General features: G+C 43.7%; 1 protein-coding gene across 2 annotated transcripts in view; it reads right to left on the bottom strand.

Annotated features, from left to right (window-relative positions):
- Window positions 1-18646, bottom strand: part of dnmt3ab (DNA (cytosine-5-)-methyltransferase 3 alpha b) — a 79266-nt gene that overhangs the window by 39331 nt on the left and 21289 nt on the right. For both annotated transcript variants that reach the window (XM_061924529.1, XM_061924530.1), the window contains 7 exons: window positions 14550-14855; window positions 14278-14436; window positions 5292-5399; window positions 5070-5226; window positions 4858-5004; window positions 2314-2358; window positions 2160-2239 (listed from right to left, as the gene is read on the bottom strand). In XM_061924529.1, coding sequence (XP_061780513.1) covers window positions 2160-2239; window positions 2314-2358; window positions 4858-5004; window positions 5070-5226; window positions 5292-5399; window positions 14278-14436; window positions 14550-14855 — 1002 coding nt within the window. The remainder of the gene's footprint in view (window positions 1-2159; window positions 2240-2313; window positions 2359-4857; window positions 5005-5069; window positions 5227-5291; window positions 5400-14277; window positions 14437-14549; window positions 14856-18646) is intronic.

The following is an 18646-nucleotide window of genomic DNA, read 5'->3' as shown; positions in this document are numbered from 1 at the left end:
GGCACAGAGAAAACACAACCAAATACACTATATTGCCAAAAGTATGTGGCCACCCGTCCAAATGATGTCCTAATCACTTGGCCCGGTGTATCAAATCAAGCACTTAGGCATGGAGACTGTTTCTACAAACATTTGTGAAAGAATGGGCCGCTTTCAGTGATTTCCAGCGTGGAACTGTCATAGGATGCCACCTGTGCAACAAATCCAGTCCTGAAATTTCCTCGCTCCTAAATATTCCAAAGTCAACTTTATTATAAGAAAAGTGAAGAGTTTGAGGAACAACAGCAACCAAGTGGTAGGTCACGTAAACTGACAGAGAGGTCAGCATAGTGCAAAGACTTTCTGCACAGTCAGTTGCTACAGAGCTCCAAACGTCATGTGACCTTCCAATTAGCCCACGTACAGTATGCAGAGAGCTTCATGGAATGGCTTTCCATGGCCGAGCAGCTGCGTCTAAGCCATACATCACCAAGTCCAATGCAAAGCGTGGGATGCAGTGGTGTAAAGCACGTCGCCACTGGACTCTAGAGCAGTGGAGACGCCTTCTCTGGACTGATGAATCACGCTTTTCCATCTGGCAACCTGATGGACCAGTCTGGGTTTGGAGGTTGCTAGGAGAACGCTACATTTCGGACTGCATAGGGAAATTTAATGGAGGAGGAATTATGCTGTGGGGTTGTTTATCAGGAGTTGGGCTTGGCCCCCTTAGTTCCAGTGAAAGGAACTTTGAATGCTCCAGGATACCAAAACCTTTTGGACAATTCCATGTGAGAACAGTTTGGAGCGGGATGAATAAATTAATTAATTGTTTTAATTCCTTGCTTCTTGTCTTGTTTAATAAATGCCATCAGTGTTTGAACCTGACACTGGGTTTGAAGGTTGCCAGAAGAACGCTACATTTCGGACTGCAGTGTGCCGAGTGTGAAATTTGGTGGAGGAGGAATTATGGCGTGGGGTTGTTTATCAGGAGTTGGGCTTGGCCCCCTTAGTTCCAGTGAAAGGAACTTTGAATGCTCCAGGATACCAAACATTTTGGACAATTCCATGTTGGAACAGTTTGGAGCGGGGCCCCTTCCTCTTCCAACATGACTGTGCACCAGTGCACAAAGCAAGGTCCATAAAGACATGGATGACAGAGTCTGGTGTAGGATGAACTTGACTGGCCTGCACAGAGTCCTGACCTGAACACCTTTGGGATGAATAAATTAATTAATTAATTATGTCTCTATTTAATTCCTTGCTTCTTGTCTTGTTTAATAAATGCCATCAGTGTTTCAACCTGACACTGGGCTTGGAGGTTTCCAGGAGAACGCTACATTTCGGACTGCATTGTGCTGAGTGGTAAATTTAATGGAGGAGGAATTATGGTGTGGGGTTGTTTATCAGGAGTTGGGCTTGGCCCCCTTAGTTCCAGTGAAAGGAACTTTGAATGCTCCAGGATACCAAACATTTTGGACAATTCCATGTTGGAACAGTTTGGAGCGGGGCCCCTTCCTCTTCCAACATGACTGTGCACCAGTGCACAAAGCAAGGTCCATAAAGACATGGATGACCCAGTCTGGTGTAGGATGAACTTGACTGGCCTGCACAGAGTCCTGACCTGAACACCTTTGGGATGAATAAATAAATTAATTAATTATGTCTCTATTTAATTCCTTGTTTCTTGTCTTGTTTAATAAATGCCATCAGTGTTTGAACCTGACACTGGGTTTGGAGGTTGCCAGGAGAACGCTACATTTCGGACTGCATTGTGCTGAGTGGTAAATTTAATGGAGGAGGAATTATGGTGTGGGGTTGTTTATCAGGAGTTGGGCTTGGCCCCTTAGTTCCAGAGAAAGGAACTTTGAATGCTCCAGGATACCAAACATTTTGGACAATTCCATGTTGGAACAGTTTGGAGCGGGGCCCCTTCCTCTTCCAACATGAGGTCCATAAAGACATGAATGACAGAGTCTGATGTAGGATGAACTTGACTGGCCTGCACAGAGTCCTGACCTGAACCCGATAGAACACCTTTGGGATGAATTAGAACGGAGACTGAGAGCCAGGCCTTCTCGACCTCACCAATGCGCTTTTGGCAATATAGTGTACGTTCTTTAACGCAAATGTGAGCTGCGATACTTTAAGCGGCCACTAGTTGGCGGCGAGCGATGGCTGACCTTGCAGCCCAGGCACATTCCTCCGGCAAAGAGCGGGTGTTCGATGCTCACGTGCAGACTTCCACAGGAGATACAAATGTCTGCGTGGGGGGAAATGATAGACAGTGGTTACATCCCACATGTGGTGTGTCCTCAGCGGAATGACGGGACTTACCCTCGATGTTGTGGATCTTCTGTCTCACGTCGTGAATGAGTCGCTCTGCAAACACAAGATTGAAGAAGTAAATGGAGTTGGTCAATGTTTTTTTTTGACGGCGCCAAAAAACTCAAGAACGGAGAGGGTTCTAGAACGTATGCCTGTGATACACCACCGCCTATTGGTAGGGCTGGGCCATAAATCTGTTACGGTACAGGGAGAAGAAGACGGCACAGAATGCAGGGACGTAGTTTTAGCTCTATTTATTATATTTACAAAAGTATGGAGTGTGAAACTAAACCAAAATGTGTGTGGCGTGCGACTATGTGTAGAGATGATCTGATGAGTGTTACCGGAAGTGTTGAGCGAGGTGCGGGAGGCCAAGGCGTGAGGTCAAAGGCAGGGGCGAGGTCGCAGAGTCCGTGTCCAGGTGGAGATCCAAGAGACAGCCAGGGAACCAGAGGGAATAGGGGGAGACGAGACGCACAGCTCGTGACGCGGGAACGGGGTAATGCTGTGTACTGGAACAGGTCGCTACGTTCTGGCCCGGAACGCAGGTTCGAACTGGCTTAAGGAGCCCAGGGAGCTGATCAGCGACAGGTGTGTTGAGTGCTGACTGATTGGCGATTGAATGCTGCAGCCGGAGCGGTGCGTGCAGGCGAGGGGAGCGCAGCGTACTGATGAATGGGCCGTGACAAAAACAATATCAATACACCGTATTTTCCGGACCATAGGGCACACCGGATTATAAAGGGCACTGCCGATGAATGGTCTATTCAGGTCTTTTTTCCATATATAAGGCGCACTGGATTATAAGGCGCATTAAAGGAGTCATATTATTATGATTATTTTCTAAATGTAAAAGACTTCCTTGTGGTCTACATAACATGTGATGGTAGTTCTTTGGTCAAAATGTTGCATAGATGATGTTTTACACATCATCTTCAAGTCAGGATGCGCTGTTTTGTGGGCGGGTCTTATTTACGTGGCTCGCCTTCGACAGCGTCTTCTCCCCGTCATCTTTGTTGTAGCGGTGTAGCGTGCAAGGACGGGAGTGGAAGAAGTGTCAAAAGATGGAGCTAACCGTTTTAATGACATTCAGACTTTACTTCAATCAATAACGGAGCAGCGTCTCCTCATCCGTGGCTCGCTAGTGCAACAACAAGGCTCGAAATGTGTCCCGTGAAAAAACGTCCGGAAAATTAGCTCAAAAAGCGAGCACTTTAATGTTAGCATGCTAGCATGCAAACATAAACATGCTAACGGTTAGCATGTGTCACATACCAAATTATACGTGTATGGCTGTGTAATTAGAGAAAGAAAAAAATCGTAAAGTTAGCTAAAAAGTTAGCACTATAATGTTAGCGTGCTAGCATGCTAAAGTTACCACGCTAACAGTTAATTAGTGTCAAATTCCAAGTTATATAGAATTTGACAAAAAAGTGCAATATTAGCTGGAAAAGTACTAATGCTAATGTTAGCATAATAGCATGCTAACGTGACCATAATAATAGTTAGCATGTGTCACATACCAAGTGATATGACTCTAAGGTGTAAGGCAGGGGAATTACAGAAAAAAAAGAAGAAAAAAAAGAGTACAAATAGCTAAAAAAGTTAGCACTTTCAGGTTAGCATGCTAACATAAGCATGCTAGCAGTTAACAAGTGTCACATACCAAATTATATGACTGTAAGGTAATGGCTGTGTAATTAGAGGAAAAAAACATGTAAAGTTAGCACTATAACGTTAGCATGCTAAAGTTACCACGCTAACAGTTAATCAGTGTCAAATTCCAAGTTATATAGAATTTGACAAAAAAAAGTGTAATATTAGCTGGAAAAGTTCTAATGCTAATGTTAGCATGCTAGCATGCAAACATAAACATGCTAACAGTTAGCATGTGTCACATACCAAATTATATGACTGTAAGGCTGTGTAATTAGAAGGAAAAAAAAACGTAAAGTTTGCTAAAAAGTTAGCACTATAATGTTAGCATGCTAAAGTTACCACGCTAACAGTTGATTAGTGTCAAATTCCAAGTTATATAGAATTTGACAAAAAAAGTGTAATATTAGCTGAAAACTTTCTAATGCTAATGTTAGCACACTAGCATGCTAACGCACGCTAACTGCTAGCAAACTTGCTCGACACTTGAACTGGGGGGGGGAGTGGGGGGGGCTCTGCTATCTGTCTACGTTGTGTGTCCAGTTTAATAATTATTTTTTACAGTTTGTCCTTTTATAATGTGTAGAAAACAATAGGTGTACAAATATGTAACGGCATACGTCAGCAGACTAATTAGGAGTCTTTGTTTAGGATTTTTTTGCTCAAATAAAGTGAATAATGACATTTTTTCTGGTCCCCTTTATTTAGAAAAGTGCTGAAAAGTATCGAAATACATTTTGGTACCGGTACCGGTACTAAAATATTGTACCCAGGAGGTAGAGTAATGTATTGAAGGACAGATGCTTAGAGATGGCGGAATGTTCCAAAGTAAGAATTTAACTGAAAAAAAAACAACACAAAATGGATCGTCTTACTTCTAGCATTTTCCGTGCTTACCTCGCGTCCTTTCGTCGACCACGTCCTTGTTCTTGGGTTTCTCCGACGTGCTTTTGCGAGGCCTTTTAGCCGGCGGGGGCGTGTAGGCCGCCGCTTCAGGCTCCGCCCACATTTCCGTGTAGACCTCCTTGTACGGGTTACGCTCCTCTGAGGGTACGACCAGCGTGGGATCAGTCGGACCGTCGCGTTCTCACCTTCCGGCTTTTTCTTACCTTCCGGCGGCTCCAAACCTTTGGGTCCTGCGGGCTGGAATCCCGCCAAAGCCCAAGCGATCATCTCCTTGTTCAGGACCTCCACAGACTTGGACGTCTCCGTCTCCTCGCTGTCGGGACACGCGGCGAACTTCTTGCCCGCTCGGCTGCCCGCCGCCTGGGAGGAGATTTGACCTGAGCTACAAGGGTGTGCAGGTTTTCATGGTGCAGGTGAGACCTCACCTGGAGCACCTCGTAGATGGCCTTCCTGTACATGGGCTGCTTGCTGTAGGTCGCCTGGTGGAAGGCCATGTTGAAGGAACTGAAAGGCAAGAGTTTCTCAACACAAACCTGCAAACACACAAGATATGTTATGTGCTGGTATCGCACATGATATCACACATGAGTAAACAGGTTGCAGGACTATTTGTATCGCACATGATATCATGCATAAGTAAACATGCTGCAGGACTGCTTGTATCGCACATGATATCGCACATAACTATCACGCTGCAGGACTGCTTGTATCGCACATGATATCACACATAAGTAAACACACTACAGGACTGCTTGTATTGCACATGATATCACACACAAGTAAACACGCTGTAGTACTGCCTGTATCGCACATGATATCACGCATAATGAAACACGCTGCAGGACTGCTTGTATTGCACATGATATCACAAATAAGTAAACATGCTGTAGTACTGCTTGTATCGCACATGATATCACACATGAGTAAACATGCTGCAGGACTGCTTGTATCACACATGATATTGCACATAACTAAAACGCTGCAGGACTGCTTGTATTGCACATGATATCACACACACAAGTAAACATGCTTCAGGACTGCTTGTATTGTACATGATATCACGCATAATGAAACACGCTGCTTGACTGCTTGTATCACACATGACATCACACACATGTAAGCACAATGCAGGACTGTTTGTATCACACGTGATATCACACACAATTAAACATGCTGCAGGATTGTTTGTATTGCACATGATATCACACATAAGTATACACGCTACAAGACTGCTTGTATTGCACATGATATCACACACAAGTAAACACGCTGCAGGACTGCTTGTATCGCGCATGATATCACACATAAGTAAACATGCTGCAGGACTGCTTGTATCGCACATGATATCGCACATAACTAAAACGCTACAGGACTGCTTGTATCGCACATGATATCACACATAAGTAAACACACTACAGGACTGCTTGTATTGCACATGATATCACACACAAGTAAACACGCTGCAGGACTGCTTGTATTGCACATGATATCACACACAAGTAAACATGCTGCAGGACTGCTTGTATCGTACATGATACCAAATATAAGTAAATACCCTGCAGGACTGCTTGTATTGCACATGATATCACACACAAGTAAACACGCTGCAGGACTGCTTGTATTGCACATGATATCACACACAAGTAAACATGCTGCAGGTCTGCTTGTATCGTACATGATACCACATATAAGTAAATACCCTGCAGGACTGTTTGTATCGCACCTGATATCAGACACAAGTAAACATGCTGCAAGACTGCTTGTATCACACATGATATTTTACACATAACTAAACACGCTGCAGGACTGCTAGTATCGCACATGATATCACGCATAACTAAACACACTGCAGGACTGCTTGTATCGCACATGATATCACGCATAACTAAACACGCTGCAGGACTGCTTGTATTGCACATGATATCACACACAAGTAAACATGCTGCAGGACTGCTTGTATCGGACATGATATCACGCATAACTAAATACGCTGCAGGACTGTTTGTATCGCACATGATACCAAATTGTAAGTAAATACCCTGCAGGACTGCTTGTATTGCACATGATATCACACACAAGTAAACACGCTGCAGGACTGCTTGTATTGCACATGATATCACACAGAAGTAAACATGCTGTAGGACTGCCTGTATCGTACATGATACCACATATAAGTAAATAGCCTGCAGGACTGTTTGTATCGCACATGATATCAGACACAAGTAAACATGCTGCAAGACTGCTTGTATCACACATGATATTTTACACATAACTAAACACGCTGCAGGACTGCGAGTATCGCACATGATATCACGCATAACTAAACACGCTGCAGGACTGTTTGTATCGCACATGACATCACATACAAGTAAACATGCTGCAGGACTGCTTGTATTGCACATGATATCACACATAAGTAAACATGCTGCAGGACTGCTTGTATCACACATAACTAAATACGCTGCAGGATTGCTTGTATCGCACATGATATCACACATAACTAAAACGCTGCAGGACTGCTTGTATCGCACATGATATCACACATAAGTAAACACACTACAGGACTGCTTGTATTGCACATGATATCACACACAAGTAAACATGCTGCAGGACTGCTTGTATTGCACATGATATCACACACAAGTAAACACGCTGCAGGACTGCTTGTATTGCACATGATATCACACACAAGTAAACATGCTGCAGGACTGCCTGTATCGTACATGATACCACATATAAGTAAATAACCTGCAGGACTGTTTGTATCGCACATGATATCAGACACAAGTAAACATGCTGCAAGACTGCTTGTATCACACATGATATTTTACACATAACTAAACACGCTGCAGGACTGCTAGTATCGCACATGATATCACGCATAACTAAACACGCTGCAGGACTGCTTGTATCGCACATGACATCACACACAAGTAAACAAGCTGCAGGACTGCTTGTATCGCACATGACATCACACACAAGTAAACATGCTGCAGGACTGCTTGTATCGTACATGATATCACACATAAGGAAACACACTACAGGACTGCTTGTATTGCACATGATATCACACACAAGTAAACACGCTGCAGGACTGCTTGTATTGCACATGATATCACACACAAGTAAACATGCTGCAGGTCTGCTTGTATCGTACATGATACCACATATAAGTAAATACCCTGCAGGACTGTTTGTATCGCACCTGATATCAGACACAAGTAAACATGCTGCAAGACTGCTTGTATCACACATGATATTTTACACATAACTAAACACGCTGCAGGACTGCTAGTATCGCACATGATATCACACATAACTAAACACGCTGCAGGACTGCTTGTATCGCACATGACATCACACACAAGTAAACAAGCTGCAGGACTGCTTGTATCGCACATGATATCACACACAAGTAAACATGCTGCAGGACTGCTTGTATCGGACATGATATCACGCATAACTAAATACGCTGCAGGACTGTTTGTATCGCACATGATACCAAATTGTAAGTAAATACCCTGCAGGACTGCTTGTATTGCACATGATATCACACACAAGTAAACACGCTGCAGGACTGCTTGTATTGCACATGATATCACACACAAGTAAACATGCTGTAGGGCTGCCTGTATCGTACATGATACCACATATAAGTAAATAGCCTGCAGGACTGTTTGTATCGCACATGATATCAGACACAAGTAAACATGCTGCAAGACTGCTTGTATCACACATGATATTTTACACATAACTAAACACGCTGCAGGACTGCTAGTATCGCACATGATATCACGCATAACGAAACACGCTGCAGGACTGCTTGTATTGCACATGACATCACACACAAGTAAACAAGCTGCAGGACTGCTTGCATCTCCCACATGATATCACACAAGTAAACATGCTGTAGTACTGCTTGTATCGCACATGATATCACACATAACTATCACGCTGCAGGACTGCTTGTATCGCACATGATATCACACATAAGTAAACACACTACAGGACTGCTTGTATTGCACATGATATCACACACAAGTAAACACGCTGCAGGACTGCTTGTATTGCACATGATATCACACACAAGTAAACATGCTGTAGGACTGCCTGTATCGTACATGATACCACATATAAGTAAATACCCTGCAGGACTGTTTGTATCGCACCTGATATCAGACACAAGTAAACATGCTGTAGTACTGCTTGTATCACACATGATATCACACACAAGTAAACACGCTACAGGACTGCTTGTATTGCACATGATATCACACATAACTAAACACACTGCAGGACTGCTTGTATCGCACATGATATCACGCATAACTAAACACGCTGCAGGACTGCTTGTATGGCACATGATATCACACACAAGTAAACATGCTGCAGGACTGCTTGTATCGGACATGATATCACGCATAACTAAACACGCTGCAGGACTGCTTGTATCGCACATGATATCACACATAAGTAAACATGCTGCAGGACTGCTTGTATCACGCATAACTAAATACGCTGCAGGATTGCTTGTATCGCACAAGACATCACACATAAGTAAGCATGTTACAGGACTGCTTGTATCACACATGATATCACACATAACTAAATACGCTGCAGGACTGCTTGTATGGCACATAATATCACACATAAGTAAACACGCTGCAGGACTGCTTGTATCGCACATGATATCACGCATAACTAAACACGCTGCAGGACTGCTTGTACCGCACATGACATCACACACAAGGAAACATGCTGCGGGACTGCTTGTATCGCATAACTAAACACGATGCAGGACTACTTGTATCGCACTCGATATCACACACAAGTAAACACGCTGCAGGATTGCTTGTATCGCGCATGCCATCACACACAAGTAAACACCCTGCAGGACTGCTTGTATCGCGCATGACATCACACATGGGTAAACACGCTGCAGGACTGCTTGTATCGCACATGATATCACAAAGACGGAACTGACTAGCCAACACACCACGGAGCGATGCCGATATCAATATGGGATCACTACACAAGTTACAGCACAACAAACACAAAGAGCACTCAACTTTACAGTTCTGTCAAAGTGAGGACCTCACGGTTCTGTCAAAGTGAGGACCTCACGGTTCTGTCAAAGTGAGGACCTCACGGTTCTGTCAAAGTGAGGACTTCACGGTTCTGTCAAAGTGAGGACCTCACGGTTCTGTCAAAGTGAGGACTTCACGGTTCTGTCAAAGTGAGGACCTCACGGTTCTGTCAAAGTGAGGACTTCACGGTTCTGTCAAAGTGAGGACCTCACGGTTCTGTCAAAGTGAGGACCTCACGGTTCTGTCAAAGTGAGGACCTCACGGTTCTGTCAAAGTGAGGACTTCACGGTTCTGTCAAAGTGAGGACCTCACGGTTCTGTCAAAGTGAGGACTTCACGGTTCTGTCAAAGTGAGGACCTCACGGTTCTGTCAAAGTGAGGACCTCACGGTTCTGTCAAAGTGAGGACCTCACGGTTCTGTCAAAGTGAGGACCTCACGGTTCTGTCAAAGTGAGGACTTCAGGGTTCTGTCAAAGTGAGGACTTCAGGGTTCTGTCAAAGTGAGGACCTCACGGTTCTGTCAAAGTGAGGACCTCACGGTTCTGTCAAAGTGAGGACTTCACGGTTCTGTCAAAGTGAGGACCTCACGGTTCTGTCAAAGTGAGGACCTCACGGTTCTGTCAAAGTGAGGACCTCACGGTTCTGTCAAAGTGAGGACTTCAGGGTTCTGTCAAAGTGAGGACTTCAGGGTTCTGTCAAAGTGAGGACCTCACGGTTCTGTCAAAATGAGGACCTCACGCACGGTTCTGTCAAAGTGAGGACCTCACGGTTCTGTCAAAGTGAGGACTTCACGGTTCTGTCAAAGTGAGGACCTCACGGTTCTGTCAAAGTGAGGACTTCACGGTTCTGTCAAAGTGAGGACCTCACGGTTCTGTCAAAGTGAGGACTTCACGGTTCTGTCAAAGTGAGGACCTCACGGTTCTGTCAAAGTGAGGACCTCACGGTTCTGTCAAAGTGAGGACCTCACGGTTCTGTCAAAGTGAGGACTTCACGGTTCTGTCAAAGTGAGGACCTCACGGTTCTGTCAAAGTGAGGACTTCACGGTTCTGTCAAAGTGAGGACTTCACGGTTCTGTCAAAGTGAGGACCTCACGGTTCTGTCAAAGTGAGGACTTCACGGTTCTGTCAAAGTGAGGACCTCACGGTTTTGTCAAAGTGAGAACCTCACGGTTCTGTCAAAGTGAGGACCTCACGGTTCTGTCAAAGTGAGGACTTCACGGTTCTGTCAAAGTGAGGACCTCACGGTTCTGTCAAAGTGAAGACCTCACGGTTCTGTCAAAGTGAGGACTTCACGGTTCTGCCAAAGTGAGGACCTCACGGTTCTGTCAAAGTGAGGACTTCACGGTTTTGTCAAAGTGAGGACCTCACGGTTCTGTCAAAGTGAGGACCTCACGGTTCTGTCAAAGTGAGGACTTCACGGTTCTGTCAAAGTGAGGACCTCACGGTTCTGTCAAAGTGAGGACTTCACGGTTTTGTCAAAGTGAGAACCTCACGGTTCTGTCAAAGTGAGGACCTCACGGTTCTGTCAAAGTGAGGACTTCACGGTTCTGTCAAAGTGAGGACCTCACGGTTCTGTCAAAGTGAAGACCTCACGGTTCTGTCAAAGTGAGGACTTCACGGTTCTGCCAAAGTGAGGACCTCACGGTTCTGTCAAAGTGAGGACTTCACGGTTTTGTCAAAGTGAGGACTTCACGGTTCTGTCAAAGTGAGGACCTCACGGTTCTGTCAAAGTGAGGACTTCACGGTTCTGCCAAAGTGAGGACCTCACGGTTCTGTCAAAGTGAGGACCTCACGGTTCTGTCAAAGTGAAGACCTAACGGTTCTGTCAAAGTGAGGACTTCACGGTTCTGTCAAAGTGAGGACCTCACGGTTCTGTCAAAGTGAGGACTTCACGGTTCTGTCAAAGTGAGGACCTCACGGTTCTGTCAAAGTGAGGACTTCACGGTTCTGTCAAAGTGAGGACTTCACGGTTCTGTCAAAGTGAGGACCTCACGGTTCTGTCAAAGTGAGGACTTCACGTTTCTGTCAAAGTGAGGACGTCACGGTTCTGTCAAAGTGAGGACCTCACGTTTCTGTCAAAGTGAGGACTTCACGGTTCTGTTAAAGTGAAGACCTCACGGTTCTGTCAAAGTGAGGACTTCACGGTTCTGTTAAAGTGAAGACCTCACGGTTCTGTCAAAGTGAGGACTTCACGGTTCTGTCAAAGTGAGGACCTCACGGTTTTGTCAAAGTGAGGACCTCACGGTTCTGTCAAAGTGAGGACTTCACGGTTCTGTCAAAGTGAGGACCTCACGGTTCTGTCAAAGTGAGGACTTCACGTTTCTGTCAAAGTGAGGACGTCACGGTTCTGTCAAAGTGAGGACTTCACGGTTCTGTCAAAGTGAGGACTTCATGGTTCTGTCAAAGTGAGGACTTCACGGTTCTGTCAAAGTGAGGACCTCACGGTTTTGTCAAAGTGAGGACCTCACGGTTCTGTCAAAGTGAGGACTTCACGGTTCTGTCAAAGTGAGGACCTCACGGTTCTGTCAAAGTGAGGACTTCACGTTTCTGTCAAAGTGAGGACGTCACGGTTCTGTCAAAGTGAGGACCTCACGGTTCTGTTAAAGTGAAGACCTCACGGTTCTGTCAAAGTGAGGTCTTCACGGTTTTGTCAAAGTGAGGACCTCACGGTTCTGTCAAAGTGAGGACTTCACGGTTCTGTCAAAGTGAGGACCTCACGGTTCTGTCAAAGTGAGGACCTCACGGTTCTGTCAAAGTGAGGACCTCACGGTTCTGTCAAAGTGAGGACCTCACGGTTCTGTCAAAGTGAGGACCTCACCCTATCAAAGTGAGGACTTCACGGTTTTGTCAAAGTGAGGACCTCACGGTTCTGTCAAAGTGAGGACTTCACGGTTCTGTCAAAGTGAGGACCTCACGGTTCTGTCAAAGTGAGGACCTCACGGTTCTGTCAAAGTGAGGACCTCACCCTATCAAAGTGAGGACTTCACGGTTTTGTCAAAGTGAGGACTTCACGGTTCTGTGAAAGTGAGGACCTCACGGTTCTGTCAAAGTGAGGACTTCACGGTTTTGTCAAAGTGAGGACTTCACGGTTCTGTGAAAGTGAGGACCTCACGGTTCTGTCAAAGTGAGGACCTCACGGTTCTGTCAAAGTGAGGACCTCACGGTTCTGTCAAAGTGAGGACCTCACGGTTTTGTCAAAGTGAGGACTTCACGGTTTTGTCAAAGTGAGGACCTCACGGTTTTGTCAAAGTGAGGACTTCACGGTTCTGTCAAAGTGAGGACCTCACGGTTTTGTCAAAGTGAGGACCTCACGGTTCTGTCAAAGTGAGGACTTCACGGTTCTGCCAAAGTGAGGACTTCACGGTTCTGTCAAAGTGAGGACTTCACGGTTCTGCCAAAGTGAGGACTTCACGGTTCTGTCAAAGTGAGGACTTCACGTGAGGACCTCACAGTTCTGTCAAAGTGAGGACCTCACGGTTCTGTCAAAGTGAGGACCTCACGGTTCTGTCAAAGTGAGGACTTCACGGTTCTGTCAAAGTGAGGACTTCACGGTTTTGTCAAAGTGAGGACCTCACGGTTCTGTCAAAGTGAGGACCTCACGGTTCTGTCAAAGTGAGGACTTCACGGTTTTGTCAAAGTGAGGACCTCACGGTTCTGCCAAAGTGAGGACTTCACGGTTCTGTCAAAATGAGGACCTCACGGTTCTGTCAAAGTGAGGACCTCACGGTTCTGTCAAAGTGAGGACTTCACGGTTCTGTCAAAGTGAGGACTTCACGGTTCTGTCAAAGTGAGGACTTCACGGTTCTGTCAAAGTGAGGACCTCACGGTTCTGTCACAGTGAGGACTTCACGGTTCTGTCAAAGTGAGGACTTCACGGTTCTGTCAAAGTGAGGACCTCACGGTTCTGTCAAAGTGAGGACCTCACGGTTCTGTCAAAGTGAGGACCTCACGGTTCTGTCAAAGTGAGGACCTCACGGTTCTGTCAAAGTGAGGACCTCACGGTTCTGTCAAAGTGAGGACCTCAGGGTTCTGTCAAAGTGAGGTCCTCACGGTTCTGTCAAAGTGAGGACTTCACGGTTCTGTCAAAGTGAGGACTTCACGGTTCTGTCAAAGTGAGGACTTCACGGTTCTGTCAAAGTGAGGACCTCACGGTTCTGTCAAAGTGAGGACTTCACGGTTCTGTCAAAGTGAGGACCTCACGGTTCTAAAGGTCTGCGGCTAGAGGTCGTTAACAAATGTAGCCTTGTGGTTAAAACGTGACATGGTCGTCTCAACCCGACTTTGTTTCTGAGAACCCTGCTTTGACCAGAAGTAGGAAATGCTCACCACTGAGAATTTCCCGTCCCCGAACCACATGACCCATCTGGTCCCCTCCACGGCCCTGCTGCGCCCCGTCATCCACCAGGACACGATGCGTCCCGGCCACCACGAGAACCCTCGCAGCTTCCCCCAGATCAGATCTCCGATGCCGAAACCCCGATCGTCCTGGGAATGAAACGTCAGCTTTGAGAGGTCAACAGCTTAGAGCCGTACCCGGGGATCCAGGATCCTATTAAGGAGCCAAAGCCGAAGACCACATTTGGAGTTTGTCGTCTCACCTCGTACTCGGGTTCAGTGTCTCCGGACTTGGGGGAAGTCTTGTCGCCACCTGTGATGGAGGCGGGCTCGGGGGCGGTGGCTACGGTGGGGGAGGCGGGGTCAGTAGGCTGTTGCTGATGTTGTTGTTGTGGTGACGGCTGTGACGGCGACGGACGCTGAGGCGGACTGTGCGACTGCGGCGGTCTGGGGGATGGCGAACACGGACTTGGGGAGACTTCCTGTTTCTGCGTCTCTTCTTCCTCCTTCTCCTCCTCGGGGTTGTTGGTCGAGTCCATCGCTGGCATCAGTTTGGACTTTTTCTCTGCCTGCAAACAAATCCAGGTAGGAAATGTGTTACGCAGTGTCAATACAGCTAATAAATGGGCAAACACTCACTGGGGCATCATTTACCCTTCACTAAGTGGCCACTCTGCTGCCCCCTGTTGATTGGGAGTGTGGAATGAGAATTTTTTTTATCCAAAGTGGGTCATTGAAAGCAAGCAATGGTTGGAGAGAAGCTTTTATTTTGAAAATACAGTATTAAAAATAATTATATGTATTACTTAGTGTTACTATTGACTACTAGGAAATGCAGTTTTGGATGTATACGGTACCTGCTAAACTAGAGGAAGAACAAAAAAAAAACGAGAGAAAAGCTAGCATGCTAACGTTAGCATTCAAATGCTAGCATGGTAAACATGTTTGAAGTAACGAAAATTGACTTTGAAGTGCGTCAGGTGAGCAGAAACAACCTTGCATGCTAACTGCTAACGCTAGCATGCTAGCACGTCAGAAATGAGCAAAGAAAGGCTTGCATGCTAAGTGCTAACGCTCGCACGCTAACATGCTAATATCGACATACTGAGGGTGAACATGCTTGATATGAAGTATTTGACTCTATTCGCATGCTAACTGCTAACATGATAACGCCCGCATGCTAAAAGGTAAACATGCTTGAAATAAGACAATATTTGACTCTGAGGTGTATAGCTGCAGAATTAGCCGAGAAGCTACAACGCTAACTGTCAGCACGTGTTGTGAATCAACAAAAATTTGACTTGCATGCTAACTGCTAACGTTAGCATTCTAAAGGTAAACATGCTTGAAATAACAAAATATTAGACTCTGAGGCGTGTAGGCGCTAAAAGCTAAAAAGCTACCATGCTAACGTTAGCATGTATTGTGAAGTAACAAAATGTTTTACTTTGAAGTGTATCAGGTAGACACTTCAGTAATGAGCAAAGAAAAGCTTGCATGCTAACTGCTAACGCTTGCATGCTAACATACTAATAGCAGCATGCTAAGGGTGAACATGCTTGAAATTAAGTATTTGACTCTGCTTCGCTTGCTAACTGCTAACGCTAGTGTCACAAAACTTTGTGTTGCCATGAGTTCCCGGCGAGAGGACAAAAGCTGTCTTTGATCCTACCAAGAAGGCTTGTAAAACTCCACTGTGTAGGATGGGAAGCAACATGAAGGTGTTCTGTTTCTTTGATGTATTGTAATCAACAGAAAGATATTGTCTTGACCCGAGAACTACAAAGCAGAGAGGAAGCAGGACCAGACTCCCCTCCAGACGACCTGTTCTTTGAACTGTTTTACGACCTTTTCTTTGAACTGTTTGTAACCAAGGGCGATGGCTGTTTACGACCCCCCTCCCTTAGAAACAGCTGTTGCCATGTAACCAGGGAAAATATTTGACTTTCAAGTGCATAAAGTAGACACTTCAGAAATGAGCAAAGAAATGACTAAGTCAGCAGTAATATGATGACATAGTCGTGAACAACAATTGTAACGCCAACATTTTATAGCGCATGCAGAGCTAGCTAACGCTGCCGGTCGTACTGTACTCCTCACAGCTGTGTTTACTTTGCACCCTCTCAGGTTTGTTGGGAGGAGGCGGGGCCTGCGTGAAGGGGGAGGGCTTTAAGTAGAAACATGTGCTCTTCAATGCCAAAGTGCTTTATAAATATCCTTCAAAGGCCTCAGGACACACGTGCTCTGACAACACTGCACTCTGTGTTCCTGCGCGCTCGCTTCCAGATGGCCGCTGAAGCCAACGTCAAAACGCCACGTTAGCGCGCACGCACACGCACGCCGCCGAGAAGACGAAACTAAACACTAACATGTTCTTCTCTATCAGGGGAAGGAGTAGAAGTAGAATACAAGTACAGTAAAAGTACAGTGAAAGTATAGTGAAAGTACAGAAAGTAAAGCAAAAGTAAAGTGTAAATATTTTAAAAGTATAGTGAAAGTAGAGTGAAAGTACAGTAAAAATATAGTTCAAGTACCGTGAAAGTACAGAAAGTAAAGCCAAAGTACAGCATGAATATATTAAAAGTATAGTGAAAATATAGTAAAAGTACAGTAAAAATATTGTTGAAGTACCGTAAAAGTATAGTGAAAATATAGTCAAAGTACAGTAAAAATAGAGTTAAATTACTGTGAAAATATAGTAAAAAGTACAGAAAGAAAGTCCAGTGTACATATATATTAAAAGTATAGTGAAAATATAGTAAAAGTACAGTAAAAATATGGTTGAAGTATAGTGAAAGTATAGTGGAAAATATAGTAAAAGTACAGTAAAAATATAGTTTAAGTACCGTGAAAGTATAGTGAAAGTACAGAAAGAAAAGTGAAAGTCCTGAGGAAATATATTAAAAGTATAGTGAAAATATAGTGAAAGTACAGTAAAAATATAGTTTAAGTACCGTGAAAGTATAGTGAAAGTACAGACAGAAAAGTGAAAGTCCTGAGGAAATATATTAAAAGTATAGTGAAAATATAGTGAAAGTACAGTAAAAATATAGTTTAAGTACCGTGAAAGTATAGTGAAAGTACAGACAGAAAAGTGAAAGTCCAGCCTACATATATTATGAAAGTACAGTAAAAAATATAGTTAAAGTACAGTGAAAGTATAGTGAAAGTACAGAAAGAAAAGTGAAAGTCATGAGGAAATATAGTAAAAGTATAGTTAAAGTACAGTAAAATTACAGTGAAAGTATAGCGAAAGTACAGTGAAAGTACAGAAGGAAAAGTGAAAGTCCACTATAAATATATTAAAAGTATAGAGAAAATATAGTCAAAGTACAGTAAAAATATAGTTAAAGTACAGAAAGAAAAGTGAAAGTCCAGAGGAAATATAGTATAAGTATAGTAAAACTATAGTTTAAGTACAGTAAAAGTACAGTGAACGTATACAAAAAGATATAGTGAAAGTACTGTAAAGGTACAGAAAAGTATAGTAATTGTACAGTAGAAAAGCGAAAATATAGTAAAAGTATAGTGAAAGGATAGCAAAGGTAAAGTGAAAGCGAAAGTATAAGTAAAATACATTCAAAGTATGGTGAAAATATAGTAAAGGTATACTAAAAGTAAAGTGAAAGTACAGCAAAAGTACAGTGAAAGTATAGTAAAAGTAAAGTGAAAGTAAAGCGAAAGTACAGCGTAAATATATTAAAAGTATAGTGAAAATATAGTCAAAGTACAGTAAAAATATAAAGTACCGTGAAAGTATAGAAAGAAAAGTGAAAGTCCAGAGGAAATATAGTAAAAATATAGTTTAAGTACAGTAAAAAGTACTGTAAAAGTACAGTGAAAGTATAGTAATTGTACAGTAGAAAAGCGAAAATATAGTAAAAGTATAGTTAAAGTATGGTGAAGTGAAAGTGAAGGTAAAATACATTCAAATTATAGTGAAAGTATAGTAAAGGTAAAGTGAAAGTAAAGTGAAAGTACAGTGAAAGTATAGTAAATGTAAAGTGAAAGTACAGCAAAAGTAACGCAATAGCAAAAATAAAGTGAAAGTACTGTAAAAGTACAGTAAAGTATAGTAATTGTACAGTACAACTATAGTTAAATCTCAGTGAAAGTACAGGAAATGTATAGTAGAACAATAGTAAAAGTACACTAAATGTATAGTAGAACTATAGTAAAAGTACAGTAAATGTATAGTAGAACTATAGTAAAAGTGCAGTAAATGTATAGTAGAACTATAGTAAAAGTGCAGTAAATGTATAGTAGAACTATAGTAAAAGTACAGTAAACGTATAGTGGAACTATAGTAAAAGTACAGTAAATGTAAAGTAGAACTATAGTAAAAGTGCGGTAAATATAT

Source organism: Nerophis lumbriciformis, linkage group LG29 (genome assembly GCF_033978685.3).
Source record: "Nerophis lumbriciformis linkage group LG29, RoL_Nlum_v2.1, whole genome shotgun sequence".
Classification (NCBI taxonomy): Eukaryota; Metazoa; Chordata; class Actinopteri; order Syngnathiformes; family Syngnathidae; genus Nerophis; species Nerophis lumbriciformis.
Note: the sequence above shows the minus strand (reverse complement) of the source record. Positions and strands in the feature narration are given on the sequence as shown.